General features: G+C 43.6%; 1 protein-coding gene across 1 annotated transcript; it reads left to right on the top strand.

Annotated features, from left to right (window-relative positions):
* The first annotated feature begins 5,541 nt into the window (after positions 1 to 5,541).
* On the top strand, positions 5,542 to 18,396 carry shrprbck1r (sharpin and rbck1 related). Its single transcript, XM_038997559.1, has 14 exons — positions 5,542 to 6,010; positions 11,444 to 11,618; positions 11,740 to 11,823; positions 11,937 to 12,078; positions 12,218 to 12,308; positions 12,470 to 12,767; positions 12,868 to 12,995; positions 13,161 to 13,331; positions 15,729 to 15,889; positions 16,197 to 16,308; positions 16,492 to 16,671; positions 16,760 to 16,858; positions 17,040 to 17,183; positions 17,522 to 18,396. The coding sequence occupies exons 1-14, from the start codon at positions 5,744 to 5,746 to the stop codon at positions 17,600 to 17,602; spliced, it is 2,133 nt and encodes a 710-aa protein (XP_038853487.1). The 5' UTR covers positions 5,542 to 5,743; the 3' UTR covers positions 17,603 to 18,396.
* Positions 18,397 to 25,421: the final 7,025 nt, after the last annotated feature.

Here is a 25,421-nt window from a genome sequence, read left to right as displayed (position 1 = left end):
AAGTTAAAGCTATCTTACAAACTAATGTAACCATATTTATTCAACTTTAAAATGAGTAACACAACCATGTCTGCATTTTGAGGTTACTGTAACAACAAATGTCTTCTAATGTAATCATAGAAAACGTGCATGTTCAAGATAGCATGCAATGGTCACATGTCTGTGGAGAGCTTTACAATTGCTATAATAATCTGTGCAGAATCTCAAATGGCATTGATCACTTGCACCATGTACTTTAATGTAATCTCAATTGCAATACTGGTCATTTTGGTTGTGCGATTAGATAAAGCACAGTGATAACACATTAAATTGTATAAATTAACAAAATATCTGACATTGTATTCCTATTTGAACTTTGTTGTGCTTTTAAATGGTTGAAAGCAAGTGATAACACATTTAGGTGACAACTAAATCAAAAATCAGAAATGTATTTGCCATTGGAATTTAGTTGTGCTTTTGCATGGTTGAAAGCATAGTGATAACACATTGGGAATTCAACAAACTTTTATCTGTCTTTTTGAGTGGGTGAAAATAGGTTTTAATTTCACTGATCAACATTGAAATGACGTGGTGTGCCCAGTGGGTTATTAGGATTTTGGATAGATGACAGGTCAGTGCAATAGAGCCTGACTCATTCCTCCATTGAAGTCTCTTAGGCAACAGGCGTTTTTTCCACAACATTTCTCAAAGACAGTCTAGCAACATTTCAAGAACTCTAATTTAATTCCATCCCTGAATAGGAATATTCAAATAACGTTAGAAGGTTATTATCTAACCAACCAGGAACTAGGTGTAAATGTTCTTTATGTTCTAGGAAGGTTTCTTGTCAGCTTGGTTCCTACTGGTTAGAGAAGTTTCCCCAACCCCAAATTACCACTATACCCTTTTGAAGGACCTATCACATGGGTTGTGTTCATTGGGCACCGAACGGAAGAAAACAGACTGAAACAGGGAGGGACCACCTGGACTTGTCCAATAAGATGTGAAACCTTTATTGCCTATGCTGACACTATCCTGATATTAGGGGGGGGAAAAGGTGACAAACGAGATGTTTGAACGGTAGTAGGATAGAAGAGTGAGGGGGAAGGGGAGAGAGAGAGAGTGAGGGAGGGGAGGATGAGAGAGAGGGAGAGAGCGAGAGAGAGTGTGTGTGGGAGGGGAGGACGAGAGAGAGTAGGCAGTAACATGAAGCCTCCTTCAACCCTGTCAAGGGATCCAAATAGTTTGGAGTGCTCGAGTGCTTTGAGATCTGACCTGCTCTGCAGCGTGGCTGTCTGTCCTACTAAAGGCTATGCCCAGAGGCCATCACACAATCTGTGATGAAACAACCTTGGGATTTGTCACAGCAGTAGCAGTACATGAACATCATGTAAACAACTTTTTTAGGAATACTGCCCTTCTCTTACCATGCTTCATGTGGAAAGTGATAGTGGTGTGTGTGAGGTGCATGTGTTCTTGGCTTGAGGAGTTAATCATTGACCTGTTTGCTAGTCTCTGTGTGTGTGTGTGTGTGTGTGTGTGTGTGTGTGTGTGTGTGTGTGTGTGTGTGTGTGTGTGTGTGTGTGTGTGTGTGTGTGTGTGTGTGTGTGTGTGTGTGTGTGTGTGTGGCTCGGTCATGACATGAGTCACCAAAATGGCGGTAACTTCGGCTGGGGTGAGACAGTTCAACCTTGTGCAGAACAGTAGGGACGATTGCTATGGCTCCACACCTGTTATTGAGGATGCTTTCCAGTTGCCACCTTTCAGACAAACATGAGAGCAAAGGCCAACACAAAGTGCATCAGACACAGGCAATCCAAACATAAGACCAACTTGAGTTTTGAAAGCCAGCCTCAATGCATTTATTTTTTTTATCATTTTGAAACTGATCTACTGAAGACCTTACATTTTGGCATGAACCTCTTGAATCTATGGCAACAGGAAATACTTTTAGCAGTATCAATATCAGTGACAGACTCAATCCTTCTGCAAAAGTGACCCTTAAGCCAAAAATAAGCATATTCTGCTTAGAATGTCCACACATTGAAGTGTTTGACAGACAAAAATTGTCTGTAAAGACAATAAAAAGTGTCAGAAATGTGGAAACAATTTATTTATTTTACTAGGCAAGTCAGTTTAAAGAACAAATTCTTATTTTCAATGACGGCCTAGGGTTAACTGCCTTGTTCAGGGGCAGAACGACAGATTTTTACCTTGTCAGTTCAGGAATTTGATCTTGCAACCTTTCGGTTACTAGTCCAACGCTCTAACCACTAGGCTACCTGCCGCCCCGAATAATATATAGCCTATAACAATGTATCCAAATTCACATATGCAATCAACATCCAGCTAAAATAGTATCAGTGTTCAATTCGACCACAGGGCAGCTTTACTGATGACTAACAAAACAGTGACATGGATTTAAACAGGATACACTAAAGTGTTAACACATGGTTGAGAAACACTCTTTTCACACCACTTTGTACAGCTATGACGGGAAGTTACTTTATCATGGCAGGTTAGGAGGATTAACGTAGCAAGTTAGGATAATTAATTTAGCAGGTTAGGAGAATTAGGTTTTATTTTTCTTTAACCTTTATTTAACTAGGTAAGTCAGTTAAGAACAACTTCTTATTTACAATGACGGCCTACCCCGGTTAAGGTTAGGAAAAGGGTTAAGGAAAATCACTTCTGGTCATAGATGTGTCGAAGTGGCGTGAAAATAGTGTCCCAACATTATTATGTCAACAATAAAACCAAGGAACTTCTCACATTTGGCATGGAACGTTGTGTATTTCTCTACTCTCACATTGAAAAGAGTAGGACCTCTAGTGGGCGAAATGGGAAACTGCTGATGTATGCTTACTTCTGTAGGGGATTGCATAATCAGAGAGTAAATTTCGGACAGAGGTCATTTTTGCCTTTGAAGCTTTTATTTTAAGAAAGAGTTGTCATTTTGAAATCATCAGTAGTCAGAACTTTTAGAAACGTAACTTGTTCTACTGTATGTTGAAATCTGTATCAATGAACAGAACCAGAGAACCTGAAATTCAGAGCAAATGGCAAATAACTAATTTAATACAGGATTTATACATTAACAAATTGTAATTGGACAGACATTATGCACCTTCACAAATCATGGATCTCTAATGCATGCTATTATAATTATGGTCCAGGTCTATTTGAATCAAGAGTTTCATCTTGTGTTCACTAAGGGCCAGTTTGCCGGACACAGATTAAGCCTAGTCCTAGACTAAGAAGAAGCATTTTTATGGGCGATTCTTAATTCAAAGGGGTTGTAAATCCAGGACTAGGCTTAAAACTGCAATATGTAATTTTTGAGGTGACCGACCAAATTCACATAGAAATGTTAGTTACAGATCTGTCATTCTCATTGAAAGCAAGTCTATATGCATTATTTCTATGCTTTCTGTTCTTAAGTTTCCTTTGCATTTTTTCCTTTCGGTTTTGTACACCAGCTTCAAACAGCTGAAAATACAATATTTTTGTAAATTGAAACGATATTTCAGTGGTTTAGATGGTACAATGATTCTCTACATTGCTTGTTTTGACACAAACTGAAATGATAAAATATATACAATTATGAAATGACTAATCTTTAGTGTTGCAAACAGCTAATATCTAAGTACATCATGAGTTACAGTATGTCAGTAACATTTACACACACTATCCAAAAACTGTACATAATGGTGTGGTCACAGTGTATTTATTCCTCTCCTCCCTACGTAATCTAATTCACATTAAACCTTCTCCTTGGCCTATTTTTGTTATTAAAGTGAGATTGAAGCAGGCAATGTGGTAGCCATTTTGGTTCACCACAACAGCATGCACATCAAGTCGTCTCTGGAGAGGGGAGCAGAGGAAGAATGAGGTTATAACATGCACTTCACAGGAATGTGTCCAAATAGGTTCTTCACAATATAATAGCAAAATTTTCACAGATGCACACAAGCTCACCCATGGTAGGTAGTCCAGATTCAACTTAAATGGTTTTTCATAAACAATCAGTTCTGCAAATAAATACACCCTATTTTAAAGTTTAAGAAACACATCCAAGTGAACCAAACCTTTGTATTAATCATGAATCTATAAAATGTATAATTCCCTTCTGCACACCATTGTGCTACAGTGCATCCTGCTAATGCGTCCTGTCTATCTATCCTATCAATGCATTTAACAGCATAGCAAACACTTTCCCACCCTGTAACGTGAAGTGCATTTAATGCAAGAGAAATACTTAATATGTACTTTTCAAGGGTGCTTTTCTTCTTGACATGGGGCTCAATTCAAACAAACCAGCATTTCTGAATTTACACCATTGTTTTTTTTGGTAGCTACTGGGTTTGACTGAATCCCAGCCCTGATCTGCTGTCTTTCTTTCGGGAGCAGAAGGTGAAGCAGGGGATATCGGGCAGGCCCAGGGGCTCATCATAGTGAAACATGGCACCCCGCTCCAGGAACACATTAGCAGACAGGTATAGCTCCTCAATGGACTGCCCTGTGGGAGAGGGATATACACTGAGTATACCAAACATTACGAACACCTTCCTAATATTGAGTCCCTCCCCTGTCCTTTGGATGGTGGACCATTGTTGATACACACAGGAAACTGTTGAGCGTGAAAATCGCAGCAGTGTTGCAGTTCTTGACATATACCAGTATGCCTGGCGCCTACTACCATAAGACTGACTCCAATGTCAGGGTCCGGAAAAACCAAACAGCAACTTCAGACAATGTTTACTTTTTCTGATATGAGAAGAAAATATTTATCGATAGCAACAATTAGTGAAAACATAAACTGTAACCGACATGACAGTGCTATCCCATGGGCACAGACGTCATTTCAACGTCTAGTTTCGATGTACATTTGGTTGAGCTGTCAACTAACTTGAATTCCATGACATTGGATTTAGGTTCAAAGTTGGGTGTAAAAAAAATGGAAATTCCCTTACGCACATCTCAGGACCAGGCTGGCTGACTGCTCTCCGTACAGCAAGAGGAAGTGACCAGAGCGGAACAGACTTGCCCCATTTCAGTGTGTGTGTGAGTGCAGGGATATATGATATGGACTTTTCCAGGCATCTTCAATGGATATGTGTATTCTATTTCCACTGGCGCACACATGAAGGTAAACAATGGGGGTCGCTGTTTCACCAGGCCTAAATTAAGGAACACTAGATTAGAAGCTGTCTGAGTTGTTGGACTACAACTGTGGGGCCAAAAAAGCAACATTTTGATGGCATGACATTAATGCTGCAGTCCTCAGACATTTCTATCTGCTAAGGTCTTGTTGAAAGTAGGTCAACCATATACGCAATTGTCTCCACTACAATTTGCAGGTCCAAGTTTAAAAAATATGTATACAATTTAGTATAGGAGTACATCACATATACTGTATATTTGTGAACCTGATTTTGAGAAATTGAGGAAATTAAACGTTTTTGGACCTGCAGAAAATCCATGTTGTGCAGTACATGTGTACAACGTCTGGGGGCGCAAATGATTAGCACTAGCAGCACGAGAGAGCCAGCCAAACAAACAGTGACACAGAGTGCGCACTTCCTGGTAGCTGGTCGTTCATCGGCTCTGTTGTTGTGAGCTTGGTAAATGGAGGGACTACGATGAAACTGCAATTTTTATGGGAATACTAATAGCAATCGTTGCTGACAATATTGGCGTGGTGGTAAACACACCGGGAACGGTGTCTTGACGTCTCCAAACACTGCATGAGGCTGTTGGTGGAATGTCGCTGAGCTCAGGCGGGTGGACTACTCACACCCCACCGCCGGACCCGTCCTCATCTATCCCTGGCTATGGGGCCTCACAAACTGGCTGCCATACCGTCTTGATGTCGGTACGGGTATCAGTTTGCCATTCTGGTATTCGGCCGCTGTGTCTTCCTGGGGCAGGTGATGAGTCACTCCGTCTACAGCTCAGTATGGACCCCGGGAAGTCCGGGGAATTCCGTCTCACGCTACGGGACACCAGCGGAACAACGGGTCGGAGTGTGGTAAGAGAGAGAAAGGTTAAAGGCGGATTTCAATTCATGTCATTTGTCAGCCATGTTGACAAATAATGTTTATTGCTTTTGACTAATTACAAAATGGTGTTCATTAAAAATAGTTTTTGAAATTGTCAGCTAAACTCGATGGAGTAAAGTTACATGTCACGTGATGTTTTATTATTACCAGCGTTACCAAGGCAGGCAGGCAGGCATGTGTGTACAGAGGGTTTTAAAACAACACTGATATTACCGCTGGTCTCATGCTTACCTTTGGCGGCCATGCATTGAACTGTCACATAGTTATTTGAAACAATATAGTTCAACAAAATACACGGAACAAAAATATAAACGCAAGAGATTTCACTGAGTTACAGTTCATATAAGGAATTTAGTCATTTGAAAGAAATTAAGCCCTAATCTACCGATTTCGCATGACTGAGAATACAGTTATGCATCTGTTGGTCACATCTTTTTTTTTTTTTTTAAGCTAGGGGCTTGGATCAGAAAACCAGACAGTATCTTGTGACCACCATTTGTCTTATGCAGCGTAACACATCTCCTTAGCATAGAGTTAATCAGGCTGTTGATTGTGGCCTGTGGAATGTTGTCCCACTCCTCTTCAATGGCTGTGCAAAGTTGCTGGATATTGGCGGGAAATGGAACACGCTGTTGTACACGTTGATCCAGAGCATCCCAAACATGCTCAATGGGTGACATGTCTGGTGAGTATGCAGGCCATTTTCAGCTTCCAGGAATTGTGTACAGATCCTTGCAACAGGATCTCATCACGGTATCTCATTCAAATTACCATCGATAAAATGCTATTGTTTAAGTTGTTCTTAGCTTATGCCTGCCCATATCATAACCCCACTATGGGGCACTCTGTTCAATGTTGACATCAGCAAACCGCTCGCCCACACAATGCCATACACGCTGTCTGCCATCTGCCCGGTACAGTTGAAACCTGGAATCATCTGTGAAGAGCACACATCTCCAGCGTGCCAGTACCCATCAAAGGTGAGCATTTGCCCACTGAAGTCCGTTACGACACCGAACTGCAGTCAGGTCAAGACTGGTGAGGATGACGAGCATACAGATGAACTTCCCTGAGACGGTCTCAGACAGTTTGTGCAGAAATTCTTCAGTTGTGCAAACCCAAAGTTTCATCAGCTGTCCAGGTGGCTCAGACGATCCCGCTGGTGAAGAAGCCAGATGTGGAGGTCCTGGGCTGCCGTGGTTACACGTGGTCTGCGGTTGTAATGCCGGTTGGACGTACTGCCAAATTCTCTAAAATTATGTTGGAGGCGGCTTATGGTAGGGAAATTAACATTCAATTATCTGGCAACAGCTCTGGTGGACATGCCTACAGTCAGCATGTCGAATGCACGAGCCCTCAAATCTTGAGACATCTGTGGCATTGTATTGGGTGACAAAACTGCACATTTTAGAGTGGCCTTTTATTGTCCCCAGCACAAGGTGCATCTGTGTAACAATCATGCTGTTTAATCAGCTTATTGATATGCCACAGCTGTCAGGTGGATGGATTATCTTGGCAAAGGACAAAATGCTCACTAACAGGGATGTAAACAAATTTGTGCACAAAATTTGAGAGAAATAAGCTTTTGTGCATATAGAACATTTCTGGTATCTTTTATTTCAGCTCATGAAACATGGGACCAACACTTAGTATTTTTGTCCAGTATAAACTACCGGTCAAAAGTTTTAGAACACCTACTCATTCAAGGGTTTTTCTTTATTTTTACTATTGTCTACATTGTAGAATAATAGTAAAGACATCAAAACTATGAAATAACACATGTAATCATGTAGTAACCAAAAAAGTGTTAAACAAATCACAATATATTTAATATTTGAGATTCTTCAAATAGCCACCCTTTGCCTTGATGACAGCTTTGCATACGTTTGGCATTCTCTCAACCAGCTTCATGAGGTAGTCACCTCAATTAACAGGTGTGCCTTGTTTAAAGTTCATTTCTGGAATTTCTTTCCTTAATGCATTTGAGCCAATCAGTTATGTTGTGACAAGGTAGGGGTGGTATACAGAAGATGGCCCTATTTGTTAAAAGACTAAGTCCATGTTATGGCAAGAACAGCTCAAATAAGCAAAGAGAAACAACAGTCCATCATTACTTTAAGACATGAAGGTCAGTCAATACAGAACATTTCAAGAACTTTGAACGTTTCTTCAAGTGCAGTCGCAAAAACCATCAAGCGCTATGATGAAACTGGCTCTCATGAGGACTGCCACAGGAAAGCAAGAACCAGAGCTGCTGCAGAGGATGAACCCATTAGAGTTACCAGCCTCAGAAATTACAGCCAAAATAAATGCTTCACAGAGTTCAAGTAACAGACACAACTCAACATTAACTGTTCAGAGGAGGTTGTGTGAATCAGGCCTTCATAGTCAAATTGCTGCAGAGCAACCACTACTAAAGAACACCAATAATAAGAAGAGACTTGTTTGGGCCAAGAAACACTAGCAAAGGACATTAGACGGGTGGAAATTTGTCCAAATTGGAGATTTTTGTTTCCAACCGCTGTCTTTGTGAGACGCGGTGTGGGTGAACGGATGCTCTCCGCATGTGTATTTCCCACCATAAAGCATGGAGGATGAGGTGTTTTTGTGTGGGTTTCTTTGCTGGTGACACTCACGGCACACTTCAAGGCACACTTTTTTTTTCTCCCCAATTAGAATTCAAGGCACATCCCATTTTCTCCCCAATTTTTTCGTGGTATCCAATCGCTAGTAATTACTATCTTGTCTCATCGCTACAACTCCCGTACGGGCTCGGGAGAGACGAAGGTCGAAAGCCATGCGTCCTCCGAAGCACAACCCAACCAAGCCGCACTGCTTCTTAACACAGCGCGCCTCCAACCCGGAAGCCAGCCGCACCAATGTGTCGGAGGAAACACCGTGTACCTGGCCCCCTTGGTTAGCGCGCACTGCGCCCGGCCCGCCACAGGAGTCGCTGGAGCGCGATGAGACAAGGATATCCCTACCGGCCAAACCCTCCCTAACCCGGACGACGCTATGCCAATTGTGCGTCGCCGCACGGACCTCCCGGTTGCGGCCGGCTGCGACAGAGCCTGGGCGCGAACCCAGAGACTCTGGTGGCGCAGCTAGCACTGCGATGCAGTGCCCTAGACCACTGCGCCACCCGGGAGGCCCTGTTCAAGGCACACTTAACCAGCATGGCTACCACCGCATTCTGCAGCGATACGCCATCCCATCTGGTTTGCGCTTATTGGGACAATAATTCGTTTTTCCAACAGGACAATGACCCAAAACACACGCCTAAGCTGTATAATGGCTATTTTACAAAGGAGGAGAGTGATGGAGTGCTGCATCAGATGACCTAGCCAACACAATCCCCCGACCTCAACCAAATTTAGATGGTTTGGGATGAGTCGGACCACAGAGTGAAGGAAAAGTGCTCAGCATATGTGGGAACTCCTTCAAGACTGTTGGAAAAGCATTCCAGGTGAAGCTGGTTGAGAGAATGCCAAGAGTGTGCAAAGCTGTCAAGAGCAAAGGGTGGCTATTTTGAAGAATCTCAAATAAAATATTTTTATTTGTTTAACACTTTTTTTTGGTTACTACATGATTCCATATGTGTTATTTCATAGTTTTGATGTTTTCACAGTTATTCTACAATGTAGAAAATAGTAAAAATAAAGACCCTTGAATGAGTAGGTTTTTCTAAAACTTGACCGGTAGTGTAGTTATGCAGTGCATTCAGAAAGTATTCAGACCCCTTGTCTTTTTGTTTGGTTACAGCCTTATTTTAAAATGGATTAAATAGTTTTTTTCCTCATCAATCTACACACACCGCCCCATAATGACAAAGCACAAACAGGTTTTTAGAACATTTTGCTAATTTATATATTTTTTAAACAACAACTGATCACATTTACATAAGTATTTCCGACCCTTTACTCAGTACTTTGTTGAAACACTTTTGGCAGTGATTACAGCCTTGAGTATTCTTGTATGATGCTACAACCTTGGCACACCTGTATTTGGGGAGTTTCTCTCATTCTTCTCTGTAGATCCTCTCAAGCTCTGTCAGGTTGGATGGGGAGTGTTGCTGCACAGCTATTTTCAGGGATGTTCGATCGGGTTCAAGTCCGGGCTCTGGCTGGGCCACTCAAGGACATTCAGTGACTTGTCCCGAAGCCACTCCTGCGTTGTCTTGGCTGTGTGCTTGTCCTGTTGGAAGGTGAACCGTCACCCCAGTCTGAGGTCCTGAGTGCTCTGGAGCAGGTTTTCATCAAGGATCTCTCTCTGTACTTTGCACTGTTCATCTTTGCCTCGTTCCTGACTAGTCTTCCAGTCCCTGCTGCTGAAAAACATCCCCACAGCATGATGCTGCCACCACCATGCTTTACCGTAGGGATGGTGCCAGGTTTCCTCCAGACGTGACTCTTGGCATTCAGGCCAAAGAGTTCAATCTTGGTTTCATCAGACCTTTTGGCAAACTCCAAGCGGGCTGTCATGTGCCTTTTACTGAGGAGTGGCTTCCGTCTGGCCACTCTACCATGAAGGCCTGATTGGTGGAGTGCTGCAGAGATGGTTGTCTTTTTGGAAGGTTCTCCCATCTCCATAGAGCAACTCTAGAGCTCTGTCAGAGTGACCATTGGGTTCTTGGTCACATCCCTGACCAAGGCCCTTCTCCTCCGATTGCTCAGTTTGGACGGGCAGCCAGCTCTAGGAAGAGTCTTGGTGGTTCCAAACTTCTTCCATTTAAGATTGATGGAGGCCACTGTGTTTTTGGGGACCTTCAATGCTGCAGAAATGTTTTGGTACCCTTCCCCAGATCTGTGCCTTGACACAGTCCTGTCTCGGAGCGCAACGGACAATTCCTTTGACCTCATGGCTTGGTTATTGCTCTGACATGCACTGTCAACTGTGGGACCTTATATAGACAGGTGTGTGCCTTTCCAAATCATGTCCAGTCAATTGAATTTGTCACAGGGGGACTCCAATCAAGTTGTAGAAACATCTTATGGATGATCAATGGAAACAGGATGCACCTGAGTTCAATTTCATGTCTTATAGCAAAGGGTCTGAATAATTTAATAAATAAGGTATTTCTGTTTTTTAAAAACCTGTTTACACTTTGTCATTATTGGATATTGTGTGTAGATCGATGAAGATTTGTATTTATTTAATCCATTTTAGAAATGTGGAAAAAGTAAAGGGGTGTGAATGCTTTCCAAAGGCATTCCCACTGACTTGGTCTATAGGCTGCAGTGCTCTCCAATCATTCTCTCCCAAAAACAGAGCTCAAAGGTCATTCCAACATGACATCAGTGCAATACCTCAACATACTACCATGGAACAAATAGTGGTAGGCAGCCAATTTCAATGTGATACAATGAGCATCACTCTTCTCTCTCCCCCTCCATGTCTTCCAGTCCATTGCAGAGTTTGACCTGAGGTCGGTGCACTATGAGGTGAAATCGCCAAAATGCCACGAGCTGAGTTTGTTCATGCCCCCTCACGACCGCATCAGCTTCAACTTCCGCTGCGAGCAGGAGGCTCAGGAGTGGGCCACCGTGGTGATATCATCACTCAGAGAGGCACACAGGGGTTAGTCTACTTTCTTCCTGCCTCTGTTCTCTTTGATCAGATGTTCCACTGTCTTCTGCTCCAATCTTTGCTGTGCTCTAATAACCTGAGTCCCTTGTCTTCTATTCTCCTGACCCCTCAGTGTCCGACAGCCCTCCCACCGATGACCGACAACTTCCTCTGGAGGCCTTGGAGACACCCAGCTCCGCTTCCTTACCACGCACAGGTAGCCCTCAGTGGGTGTGTGTGTGTACAGTAGTGTATTGGCCAAGTTTCTACTCTTTTTCAATTGCTCACTGTCCCGGACTCTGTTTCAACCTTGTGTCCATTCATCTGTAGAGGAGATGTGTGCTGAGCTGACCAGGGCCATCGAGGCTGGTGACATCCAGGCGGCCTCTATCTACGCTGCCACCCTGGCTCGTCAGCAGGCAGAGCTGAAGATCCAGCCCTCTGAGAGGAGCTACGGAGACACGGAGCTTAGGTGAGAGAGTTAAGAGCAAACGAGCTACTGGGTAATAGAACAGGAAGTTATTGAAGAAGTCAGAATATTGTGTGAACTGGTGCGATGACAGGAAATGCATATTTTAGTAGTTCATGACGATTGTATCTTTCTGTGAAAGCTTGGCTGTAGTGGTCGAAGATTCTTCGTCTTCCTGTTGTGTCACAGTGAAAGTCCCCCCCCACGCGACCATCGCAATACTCAAGCAGCAGGTCAGTCTGAACAGCTTAAATAAGAATTACATTTTTTTTCAAGTTTGAATTCAGATCTTTAACAGTATCTAGCTCTACAATAGTTTCAACATAATGTAAACCTACTTTCTGCCTGTGTTTTTAGTTTTTGAACCTTTTCTTTCTGTCCCTCTGTCACCTAGGTATTCCTGGAGTATGGCTTCCATCCGCGGGTGCAGCGCTGGGTGATTGGCCAATGTCTGTGTGCTGACCAGCGCTCTCTCGCGTCCTACGGGGTGCGTAGGGATGGAGACACGGCCTTCCTGTACCTCCTCTCTGCCCGCCACGCCCGTCTCACACGGCAGCTGCTCCAGCAGGACCAGGAAAGAGCCCTCCTCACCCCCGCTACCCCTCCTCTTGAGACCCCAAGCAACGGCCCCACATCCCAGGACTGGAGGGGTTACAGCACCCTGCCCCCCAGACTGAGCCACAGCAGCATGGGTGACACTGTTAAACACTCACACCAATGCACGCACATACACACCATTGACAGAAGGACCCATTGTGTTGGCTTCCTCCTGACCGAGCTTTGTTCCGATAGGTTCAAATGGAGCGGGGCCAAATGGAGCCGGGGCAGAGAGGCTGAACATCAGTGAAATCAAAGACCTCATCAACCTGGAGATGCCGCAACTCAACAAAGCACTTACCCCTAAGAAATCAGGGCCTCAGGTACACACAAGCTCTGTACAGTACCCCTTGGTATTAATTGACTAACTATTTCACTCTGCTACATGGATTTCATCTAGGTATGCATGCATACCTAGATGCAGTAAGTTGACATACAGTAGGTTTCCAGCAACACACCTGTAAAGACAGTCTCGCTGTGTGTCTCAGGGTTGGGCCTGCCCCTCTTGCACGTACATAAACAAGCCCACACGGCCTGGCTGTGAGATCTGCAGTACAGACCGTCCAGAGAGCTATACTGTTCCCGGGAGCTACAAACCAGACCCTCTGGAGCTTCACCGCATACAGCAGGAGAAAGAAGCTGTCCGACAGTACCAGCAGGTAGGATGTTTTATGCTCATGAACACATATGCAAACTCACGCACTCGTGCACGTAAATGCATTCAAATGGTGCATACAGCAGGAAAAGCAAGCTGTCAGACAGTGTCAACAGGACAGGTAGAAACCTAGACACACACATACAGTCTTGCACATGCACACAGTTTACAGTTAATTACAGTGCATAGTTTATTAGGGAAAAGGTTTATTAGGGGAAAGGTAGGCTCCGTAGGGGTAGCAGGAGTTGAGACGACCAGGGATGGTAGGATGGGCTCTAAGGCTGACTCTCTTCTCTTCTGTCTCTTTGTTTTTTGAAGGAGAAAGGGAGAAGAGAGGCGCTGAGGGGCGCGGGTGCTCAAAATGACTCACTACTGGAAAACTTGGCCCAGGACTACAGGCACACACACACTCCGTAACATCGCAGAAAGACACTGACTGACTGACGCGCACACACACTTTCTATATTTTGCCACTGTAAACATTCTCTTCAACCTATACACTCACGCTACTGAGCAATACTCATTCATGTTGTGACAGAATCTCAGTGACTGTACATTACATAGCATTGTGGCTACCTACCCTCTGACATTGTTTGATACAAATACACTATATATAAAAAAGTATATGGACACCCCTTCAAATTAATGGATTCGGCTATTTCGGCCACACCCGTTGCTGACAGGTGTATAAAATCAAGCACACAGCCATGCAATCTCCATTGACAAAAATATTGACAAATATTGGCATTAGAATGGCCTTACTGAAGAGGGCAGTGACTTTCAACGTGGCACCGTCATAGGATGCAACCTTTCCAACAAGTCAGGTTGTAAAATTTCTGCCCTGCTTGAGCTGCCCTGGTCAACTGTATGTGCTGTTATTGTGAAGTGGAAATGTCTAGGAGCGACAACGGCTCAGCCACGAAGTGGTAGGCCACACAAGCTCACAGAACGGGACTGCCTAGTGGGGAAGTGCTTAGCGCGTAAAAATCGTCTATCCTTGGTTGCAACACTCACTAGCATTACCAAGTTCCAAACTGCCTCTGGAACGTCAGCACAAAAAATGTTTCGTCGGGAGCTTCATGAAATGGGTTTCCATGGCCGAGCACAAGCCTAAGATCACCATGCGCAAGGCCAAGCGTTGGCTGGAGGGGTGTAAAACTGCCATAGTGCCAACTAAAGTTTGTTGGAGGAGGAATAATGGTCTAGGGCTGTTTTTCATGGTTTGGTCTAGGCCCCATAGTTCCAGTGAAGGGAAATCTTAACGCTACAGCATACAATTACATTCTCGACGATTCTGTGCTTCCAACTTTGTGGCAACAGTTTGGGAAAGGCCCTTTCCTGTTTCAGCATAACAATGCCCCTGTGCACTAAGCGAGGTCCATACAGAGATGGTTTGTAGAGATCGGTGTGGAAGAACTTGACTGGCCTGCACAAATCCCTGACCTTAACTCCATTGAACACCATTGGGATGAATTGGAACGCCGACAGCCAGCCAGGCCTAATCGCTTAACATCAGTGCCGACCTCACAAATGCTCTTGTGGCTGAATAGAAGCAAGTCCCTACAGCAATGTTCCAACATCTAGTGGAAAGCCTTCCCAGAAGAGAGGAGGCTGCTATAGCAGCAAAGGGGGGGACCAACTCCATATTAATGCCCATGATTTTGGAATGAGATGTTTGACGAGCAGGTGTCCACATACTTTTGTTCATGTAGTGTATGTTTATCTGCACAGAAGTGTGTTTGTATGACTTTTAAGCAAATGAAAGAATCATGGCTCTTGTATGTCGAAGACTTTGTATATAGGACAGCAGGTAGCCTAGCGTTTAAGAGCATTGGGCCAGTAACCGAAAGGTCACTGGTTCGAATCCCGAGCCGACTAGGTGAAAAAAATCTGCCAATGTGCCCCTGAGCAAGGCACTTAATTATAATTGCTACTGTAAATTGCTCTGGATAAGAGCGTCTGCTAAATTACTAAAATGTAAATGTAACTTTGCATGTTTGTAATGAATTATGTAATTATACTGCAAATCCATGTAGGCCTAGTTTGCTTAGTGTGTGCCAACCAGTTGAAACCTACTATTTCAGAGAAGACAAAGAACTGCTGTGTTGCCCACTCTGTGCCTGTTTGTTACAGTCAGGGTCATCAAGTGGACAACTTCAATGGCTGTTTGTTTTTAATGTGTTAACTTTCAAAATGCACAATTTAATAAATAATGAAGGCCTTTTGACTGAATGTAGAACAAAAAAACATCCATGTTGTTGCAATTTAAAATGTGTATTTAACTTTAATAAAGCAAGAAAATAAAATGCTGTTTTGAACAAAATTAATTTCTGTCTGTGTTTGAACGATGTGTGTGTTCAACGTGTGTGTTGTTGTATATTGTGGATCCCCACCACCCCAGGCGAGGGAAGCAGAGCGGAGGGAAAACTTTGCCCGGCTGGTGATGTTGGATGGAAAGGACCTGGTGCCCAACCCAGATGCTGTGGACTGTAGGATCTGTTACCTGGACCTGCAGCCTGGGGAGGGAGTCCTGCTCAGAGAGTGTCTCCACTGTTTCTGCAGGTACCACTCAGAGACATGGGAGACCGTATCCCAGTCCGCAATTCCCTTGACCCCCCCCCCCCCCACTCGTGACCCTCCCCCTACACACTAGCTGATCTGAAAGCATTGGAGCGGTGTTAGCAATGTGGTGGAAACTCCACTTAGCCTGCCAGAGAGCTGCTAAGTGCAGTTATAACATCATATTGCTTACACCCCTCGGATTCTTTCTTACTACAAGAATTGGGGGGGGGATTTTGCACTGTGCAAGAAGGGCATGGGTGAGATGAGATGCTTATGCAGAGATGGAGCCAGTGTGTTGTGTTCACAGAGATTGCCTGCGCTCAGTAGTCCTGATGTGTGAGGACCCGGAGGTGGCCTGTCCGTACCGTGATGACACATACGCCTGTGACTGCACCCTGCAGGGGAGAGAGATCAGAGCCGTGAGTGGTGACATCACTGACTTCTTTCTAATGTATTTAATAGTAGCTGCACGATGGCCCATTGGATATTAGAGACATACTGTATAACACACTACCTAATGTCTGGCTAATGCAAACCCACGATACATCAGTCATCTAATCATCTCTCTCCCCTCTGCTCTTTCATTCCTTCCTGCCTACCAGTTGGTGTCGGAAGAGGAGTACGAGCGCTGGCTGCAGAGAGGCTTGTCTGTGGCAGAGTCTCGTTGTGAGGGCAGTTACCACTGTGCCAGCCCAGACTGTGCCGGGTGGTGTGTGTACGAGGACACCGTCAACGTGTTCCACTGCCCCGTCTGCAACAAGCACAACTGCCTGCTCTGCAAGGTACGCACACATCACCTTTACATTCACCAATGATTGCATACACCATGGATTTGAACAGACCTCTTTCTCTACTCTGTCTGTCTCTCAGGCGATTCATGAAGGGATGGACTGTAAGCAGTACCAGGATGACCTTACGACCCGTGCTGAGAACGACTCGGCAGCCCGCAGAACCAGAGATCTGCTCAAGGTGACACACAGACACTTTTACACACACAATTTATACCTATAGATCGATTTCAGCAAAGCATTGAGGACAATGAGATTTTAGGAGAAGGATTGTTAGTTTTCAGGTTAGTAAGACTTTGCTGATATATTAACAGATAATAACTGTTATATTAACATGTAATACCCGTGTCTCTCTCTCTCAGACCCTGGTCCTCTCCGGGGAGGCCATGCACTGCCCACAGTGCGGCATCATCGTGCAGAAAAAGGAGGGCTGTGATTGGCTGCGTTGCACTGTCTGTCACAGTGAGATCTGCTGGGTCACCAGAGGGCCTCGCTGGGGGCCAGGGGTAAGAGCCCGCCCCTCCTGTCTCTCTGTCAAATTCAGTTTAGCTCTGCATGGTTGCATGGTCACCTGTAATGCAGACATTTCACATCTGTCTGCTACCTGTCCAACGTAGCATGTAGCCTAGCAGTTAGAGGGTTGGGCCAGTAACTGAAAGGTCGCTCGTTCGAATACCCACACCGACATGGTGAAAAATCTGTCGATGTGCCCTTCAGCAAGGCACTTAACCCAAATTTACTCCATGGGCTGCGTTCTACTATGGCTGACCCTGTAAAACAACACATTTCACTGCACCTACCGGTGTGACAATAAAATATCTAATGTGCTTCTGTTTCCTCCCAGGGTCCGGGAGACACCAGCGGAGGCTGCCGCTGTAACATCAACAACCAAAAATGTCACCCAAAGTGTCAGAACTGCCACTGAGAAAGACAATGAGGGATGTGTGCATTGAGAGTGAGATAGGACAAATGAAGTGTGTGTCACTCAAAGGTTTGATGATTGCACTGCACATTTAGCTATGCACGTTTTCTGTTGGTTTCTGTTCTCCCTTTAGGCTGTGTTTAGACAGTCAGCCCAATTCTGATATTTTTTTCACTCATTTGTCTATTGACCAATCAGATCAGCTCTGAAAAATACCTGATGTGATTGGCCAAAATACCAATTAGTGGAAAAAATATCAGAATTGGGTTGCTTGTCTCAATGCAGCCAGAGTCATGCAATACTGTTCAGGGACACATTAAACTAAGTGTACTTAACTTTTTCAGCCCTCAAAGCCAAAGTCTAATGCTAATGACCGCATTCTGGGGTTGTAACAGAGAGCGTACTGTGTTCTAACTGGATATAATGCCATTTTTTCTGCATAGAAACAGAACAAACAATCTCTGTTTCAAACTGCATTGCGTTGTGTGCCAATTAATAGCCATTTTGAAAGTACATGAGAGTTCATGTGAAATTAATACTTCTGCATGTTTTTCTATGTTTTAGCACCTCTGAATGAATGCCAGGCTCTGTCACGTAGATCTGTTTCCAAGACTAAGTGTTCTATTTTGTTCTATTTATTACTCACAGGCTCTGGTTACAGACAGACAAATGTATGAACGCCAAGAAAACACTTTCTATCTGCCAGTTTTCATGGAATAATCAGATTTGCTCAGTAAATGCTGTGTGCCATAGTGCGTTTTTAAAACAGTGTGTCAATAAAGCCACTCTAAACACAAGATTTAGTCTCTCTAATTAAATCTAATATGATAAAGAATTAGATGAGGGTGGTTTAACACAAACAACCGCCACGGTTTGAATGCCTCCTGTTTTGCCCAAGCTCATGAGGATGGCACACTCAGTCTGTATTTCTCCTGTTTTGCCCAAGCTCATGCGGATGGCACACTCAGTCTGTATTTCTCCTGTTTTGCCCAAGCTCATGAGGATGGCACACTCAGTCTGTATTTCTCCTGTTTTGCCCAAGCTCATGCGGATGGCACACTCAGTCTGTATTTCTCCTGTTTTGCCCAAGCTCATGAGGATGGCACACTCAGTCTGTATTTCTCCTGTTTTGCCCAAGCTCATGAGGATGGCACACTCAGTCTGTATTTCTCCTGTTTTGCCCAAGCTCATGAGGATGGCACACTCAGTCTGTATTTCTCCTGTTTTGCCCAAGCTCATGAGGATGGCACACTCAGTCTGTATTTCTCCTGTTTTGCCCAAGCTCATGAGGATGGCACACTCAGTCTGTATTTCTCCTGTTTTGCCCAAGCTCATGAGGATGGCACACTCAGTCTGTATTTCTCCTGTTTTGCCCAAGCTCATGAGGATGGCACACTCAGTCTGTATTTCTCCTGTTTTGCCCAAGCTCATGAGGATGGCACACTCAGTCTGTATTTCTCCTGTTTTGCCCAAGCTCATGAGGATGGCACACTCAGTCTGTATTTCTCCTGTTTTGCCCAAGCTCATGAGGATGGCACACTCAGTCTGTATTTCTCCTGTTTTGCCCAAGCTCATGAGGATGGCACACTCAGTCTGTATTTCTCCTGTTTTGCCCAAGCTCATGAGGATGGCACACTCAGTCTGTATTTCTCCTGTTTTGCCCAAGCTCATGAGGATGGCACACTCAGTCTGTATTTCTCCTGTTTTGCCCAAGCTCATGAGGATGGCACACTCAGTCTGTATTTCTTTAGCCTATTCAAGTTGCTTAAGGTAATTACAATGTATTACCCAGTCTGGCAAATACACTATTTTCATGGTTTACATTATTAGCCTCTACGGGATCGGTGTCACCCCCGCGGGATGGTTGAGCTAAGGTAGGCTAATGTGATTAGCATGAGGTTGTAAGTAACAAAACAAATTCCCAGGACCTAGACATATCTGATATGGGCAGAAAGCTTCAATTATTGTTAATCTAACTGCACTGTCCAATTTACAGTAGCTATTACAGTGAAATAGTGCTATTGGTTGAGGAGAGTGCACAGTTATGAACTTGAAAATGTATTAATAAACCAATTAGGCACATTTGGGCAGTCTTGATACAACATTTTGAACAGAAATGCAGTGGTTCATTGGATCAGTCTTAAACTTTGCACATACACTGCTGCCATCTAGTGGCCAAAATCTGAATTGTGCCTGGCCTGGAATAATACATTATGGCCTTTCTTTTGCATTTCAAAGATGGTATTATCGTTTACCAGATCGGCTCCTTTAATGTAACAAATATCAGTATGTGTTATTATTATGTAACCTACGGAGGAATAGAATGCCAGAATTCGTGCAGCTTTTCATTATAGGTAGCTTTTTGTCAGTCAGTGGCAATGTAGGCCTGAATGCAAAACTGATGCGTTGCATTGCTAAATGTTTGGAATAAACTCATGATCACACTTCTATGGCAAATCCTAAACCTTGTCATATGATGGTCATCTTTTGCAGTAGTCTGACAACTCACGCCAAATTCTTACTATGCTCTGTCGTTCGCTACATAGTTCATTAACTTTTCCCCCTTATTCCCTTTTTTCATTGCGGAGAAGAAACTAACGTCTGTGGGCGTGGCATGGCAGGAGCAAAGGAGTCTGGGTAGCCAGGCAACTGTTGCAGCTAGCTGGTACTAAAAAGCTGTAAATCTGGTTTCTGAAAAGTGACAACACAGGAAGAGAGACGAGGCTTGCCTCAAGCACGTCAATGAAGATTTTGAGATACACTGCACAATAGGGGAGCTAGGTTTAGGATTTGCCATAGGCTATGCTAGTGAGTGATCATGAGTTTATTACAAATATTTCGCAATGCATTAGTTTTGCATTCAGGCCTACATTGCCAATTTAGCCACAGAATTGGTTAACTAGGCCTTTAGTACTCCTGTATGAGCAGAGAAGAATACCCCCTTTTGCCCTAAGAACAGCCTCAATTCGTCAGGGCATGGACTCTACATGGTGTTTCGATTGCGTTCCACAGGTATGCTGGCCCATGTCGACTCCAATGCTTCCCAGAGTTGTGTCAAGTTGGCTGGATGTCCTTTGGGTGGTGGACCATTCTTGATACACATGGGAAACTGTGGAGCATGAAAAGTCCAGCAGCGTTGCAGTTCTTTACACAAACCGGTGCATCTGGCACTTACTACCATACCTGTTCAAAGGTACTTACATTTTTTGTCTTGCCCATTCACCCTCTGAATGGCACACATACACAATCCATGTCTCAATTGTCTCAAGGCTTCAAAATCCTTCTTTAACCTGTCTCCTCCCCTTCATCTACACTAATTGAAGTTGACTTAACAAGTGACATCAATAAGGATTTATAGCTTTCACCTGGATTCACCTGGTCAGTCTGTCATGGAATGAGCAGGTGTTCTTAATGTTTTGTATACTCAGGCTACTACATCCTTATGATGTACACTAACGACTCGATCACACCTACAGCGTCATTGCACAAAATGTTATTCAGCATCATCTAGATATGTTTGCAACAAAAGTTCACCTTCTGCTACCATTTCTGTCAAGCCATTACACATGCAGAAAGCACTGCAACTGCTACTGCAAGACAATGCTGTAAGGCAAACACAGCGTTCCATTAGAAATGAATGGACTTCTGGTGTACCAAAACGTAATGGTGCTGTCGGTGTAACCGAGGCGTTAGGCCAATGTAATAGGCCTATTGTCAACCAATCATATTTCTCAAATCCTTTCGGAAGAGTACAGTTAGGCCTAATGTGCTTTTGGTGAAGACCTACAAAAGTAAGTAAATTGCTGTATTAGACTGAAATATATAAGGTAATTTCATCAAACTTGTGAGGCTCTCCTTGCTTATTCAATATATTTTCTGTTACTTCACTCAATCACATTTTAAAAGTCTCCCTTAACTGTTTTACATTCCCTGAGACCAACCAGAAATGTTTCCTTGGTCAAATATTCCCAGATTTTTATAAAACAGGCACATATGTGGTCTCTCGTTTCTGCATCACTAAGGCAATAGAGGTGGCAAGGGACGCTTCAATTGCATGTTCAGTTCAGTGGACTGCAGGGGTGTAGCAAGATTATGGATATATTGACAACACTATACAGTGAACTTCAAAATTACTGGCACCCCTGACTGGAAATGCACAAATAATACTTTCAAAAATATAAATGATATAATTATAGAGAAAAACTCAAAATACTAACATGTGAGAAATACCGTACTTTATTAATGTTTCAATGGAACCCACCAAAATAATTTGATTTAATAAAAAATCAATGTCCTCCAAATCAAGGTTTCACAGTTAATGGCACCCTTAAAGATTATTGTAAATAACATCTACCAAATTAAACCAGGAATTAAATTCCACTTATTTAAGTTTATATAAGTCTTAAGGAACTATATTGAGCCATTACATCACTTCCTGTTTCACTATGGTATAAAAATGAGGTAACACGCATGCAATATCCCTTTGTCATCCAACACCATGAAGAAAACAAAAGAACTGGCAGTTCAAAAGAGACAGATGGTCGTACTGTAGACCTTCATAAATCTGGTAATGGCTACAAGAAGATCCACAAACGATTGAATATACCACTGAGCACTGTCAGGGCAATTATATAAAAATTCAAAAGATATGGAACAGTTGAAAACCTCACGGGTAGAGGACACAAATGCATTTTGCCCCCCAGGATAGGGAGGAGGATGGTGAGAGAAGCAACAAAATACCCAAGAATCACTGTGAAAGAATTGCAGGCCTTGGTGGCGTCTTGGGGTCACCAGGTTTCAAAAGGCACCATCAGATGACACCTCCACAACCACAGGCTCTTTGGAAGGGTTGCCAGAAGAAAGCCCTTTCTTACCCCAAGACACAGACGCAACCGCTTGGAGTTTGCCAAACATCATTTAAATTATGACTGAAAGAAGGTGCTCTGGTCAGCTGAGACCAAAATTGAACGTTTTGGTCAGATACAGCATCGGCATGTTTGGCGTCAAAGATGCATACAAGGAGAGGCACCTCATACCCACAGTGAAATATGGTGGTGGGTCAGTGATGTTTTGGGGCTGTTTTAATTCCAGAGGTCCAGGGGCACTGGTTAAGATTGATGGCATAATGAATTCCACCAAGTATCAGGCAATTTTGGCTGACAATCTGATTGCCTCTGCCAGAAGGCTGGGACTTGGCCGTAGGTGGACTTTCCAACAAGACAATGACCCAAAACATACCTCAAGATCCACACAGAAATCCACACAGAAAATGTTCTGCCATGGCCATCTCAGTCGCTGGACCTCAATCCAATCGAAAACCTGTGGGCTGAGTTGAAGAGGGCAGTTGATAAGCGCAAACTCAAGAATGTGAAGGATCTTGAAAGGATCTGCATAGAGGAATGGTCCAAAATCCCTCCAAATGTGTTCCTTAACCTTGTCAAACATTACAGGAAAAGACTCCATGCTGTTATCCTTGCCAGAGGTGGTTGCACTAAGTACTAAATGAGGAGTGCCAATAATTATGAAACCTTGATTTTGGTAAAATGTATTTTGTATTAAATAATTGTATGATTTTGGTTGGTTCCATTGAAACATTAAATAAGTACAGTATTTCTCACATTTTGGTATTTTGAGTTTCTCTCTATAATTATATTGTTTATATTTTTTAAAGTATTGTTTGTGCATTGCTAGTTAGGGGTGTCAGTAATTTTGGAGCCCACTGTATATACAAAAGTATGTGGACACCCCTTCAAATTAGTGTATTCGGCTATTTCAGCCACACCCATTGGTGACATTTGTATAAAATCAAGCACACTGCCATGCAATCTCCATAGGAAACATTGGCAGTAGAATGGCCTTACTAAAGAGATCAGTGACTTTCAACGTGGCACCATCATAGGATGCCACCTTTCGAACAAGTTAGTTCTTCAAATTTCCGCCCTTCTAGAGCTTCCCCGGTCAACTGTTAGTCCTGTTATTGTAAAGTGGAAACATCTAGGAGCAACAACGGCTCAGCCGAGTAGTGGTAGGCTACACAAACTCACAGAACGGGACAGCTGAGTGCTTTAGCAAGTAAAAATAGTCTGTCCTCAGTTGCAACACTCACTACCGATTTCCAAACTGCCTATGGAAGCAACATCAGCACAATAACTGTTTGTCGGAAGCTTCAAATGGGTTTCCATGGCCGAGCAGCCGCACACAAGCCTAAGATCACCATGCGTAATGCCAAGTGTTGGCTGGAGTGGTGTAAAGCTCGCTACCATTGGACTCTGGAGCAGTGAAAACGTCTTCTCTGGAGCGATGAATCACGCTTCAACATCTGGCAGTCCGACAGACGAATCTCGTTTTGGCGGCTGCCAGGAGGAGGCTACCTGCCCCAATGCATAGTGCCAACTGTAAAGTTCTGTGGAGGAGGAATAATGGTCTGGGGCTGCTTTTCATGGTTCAGGCTAGGCCCCTTAGTTCCAGTGAAGGGAAATCTTAACGCTACAGCATATACAATTACATTCTGACGATTCTGTGCTGTCCAAATTAGTGACAACAGTTTGGGGAAGGCACTTTCCTGCATGACAATGCCCCCGTACACAAAGCGAGGTCCATACAGAAATGGTTTGTCGAGATCGGTGTGAAAGAACTTGACTGGCTGGCACAAAGCCTTGACCTCAACCCCATCGAACACCATTGTGATGAATTGGAACGCTGACTGCGAGCCAGGCCTAATCGCCCAACATCAGTGCCCGACCTCTCTAATGCTCTTGTGGCTGAATGGAAGCAAGTCCCTGCAGCAATGTTTTATTTAGTAGAAAGCCTTCCCAGAAGAGTGGAGGCTGTAATAGCAGCAAAGGGGGGACCAACTCCATATTAATGCCCATTCTTTTGGAATGAGATGTTCAACGAGCAGGTGGACATATACTTTTGGTAATATAGTGTACCTCTCCAGGGTTGCCAGGTCTAGCAAAAATTTACAGAATAACGACTACTCAAAACCTGACCATACCATGAAACATTTTTGCAGCAAGAGGGGAATTGCAACATTTAGCCAATAAACCCTTTTTTCCATAACGGTTCGCGTGTAAGTCATCTCGATTTAACTTCTAACGACCTAAGAAGCAAAATTCGGTTTTCCATCAAAATAATAATTATTGCTTGCTAATGTGATTAATAAAGGAATTTGAATATGTCGCAAGAGAAAATATAATAAACTTTAAAAAACGAATGTTAAGCTATTTTCTGGCAACTGTGTCATTATTATGTACCAGATGTTAAGACTACAAACCGTTATAAATTTCCTATCTGTAAGATTGACTTGTAATTTCAATAAGAATAGGCTAGGCTTTCAGAACACCTGGGGCTCAACCCTGAAGACCTGGGGCTGACTCTGGGAGGGGGGTGATTTCATCCCTGCGCGACCGAAATGAAGCGCCCCGCACTCTCGGCCTCGCACGCTAGCAGTGAACATTTTGCAGAAACATAATTCTATGTTGCATATCTCACTGCTTTTTTCCATGTTCTGTGCTATCCTGACGCCAAATAATCAACACTTCTTAATATTAATTCAATGGATTGTGGTCAGTAAACCCATTGAATATGGTGTTAGTTAATTGCGTAGCGACTGTTAATATTTATAAGAATCTATTAGCACGTACAAATAACAAGTGCATAACTATATCGTGATTGGCAACAACAAAAAAGCCTCATGTTGATGTTGGTCACATTACTGCCATGTGGTCGGAGGCGCCGTATGTATGGTGTGACGCAAATTGCGGAGCCTCTAGAGGCACGCAGAGGTCAATTTGAGCTTAGTCCAGCATCGCTGTGAGAC

Source organism: Salvelinus namaycush, chromosome 7 (genome assembly GCF_016432855.1).
Source record: "Salvelinus namaycush isolate Seneca chromosome 7, SaNama_1.0, whole genome shotgun sequence".
Lineage (NCBI taxonomy): Eukaryota > Metazoa > Chordata > Actinopteri > Salmoniformes > Salmonidae > Salvelinus > Salvelinus namaycush.
The sequence above is the reverse complement of the archived record's forward strand: the minus strand, read 5'-3'. Positions and strand labels throughout refer to the sequence as shown.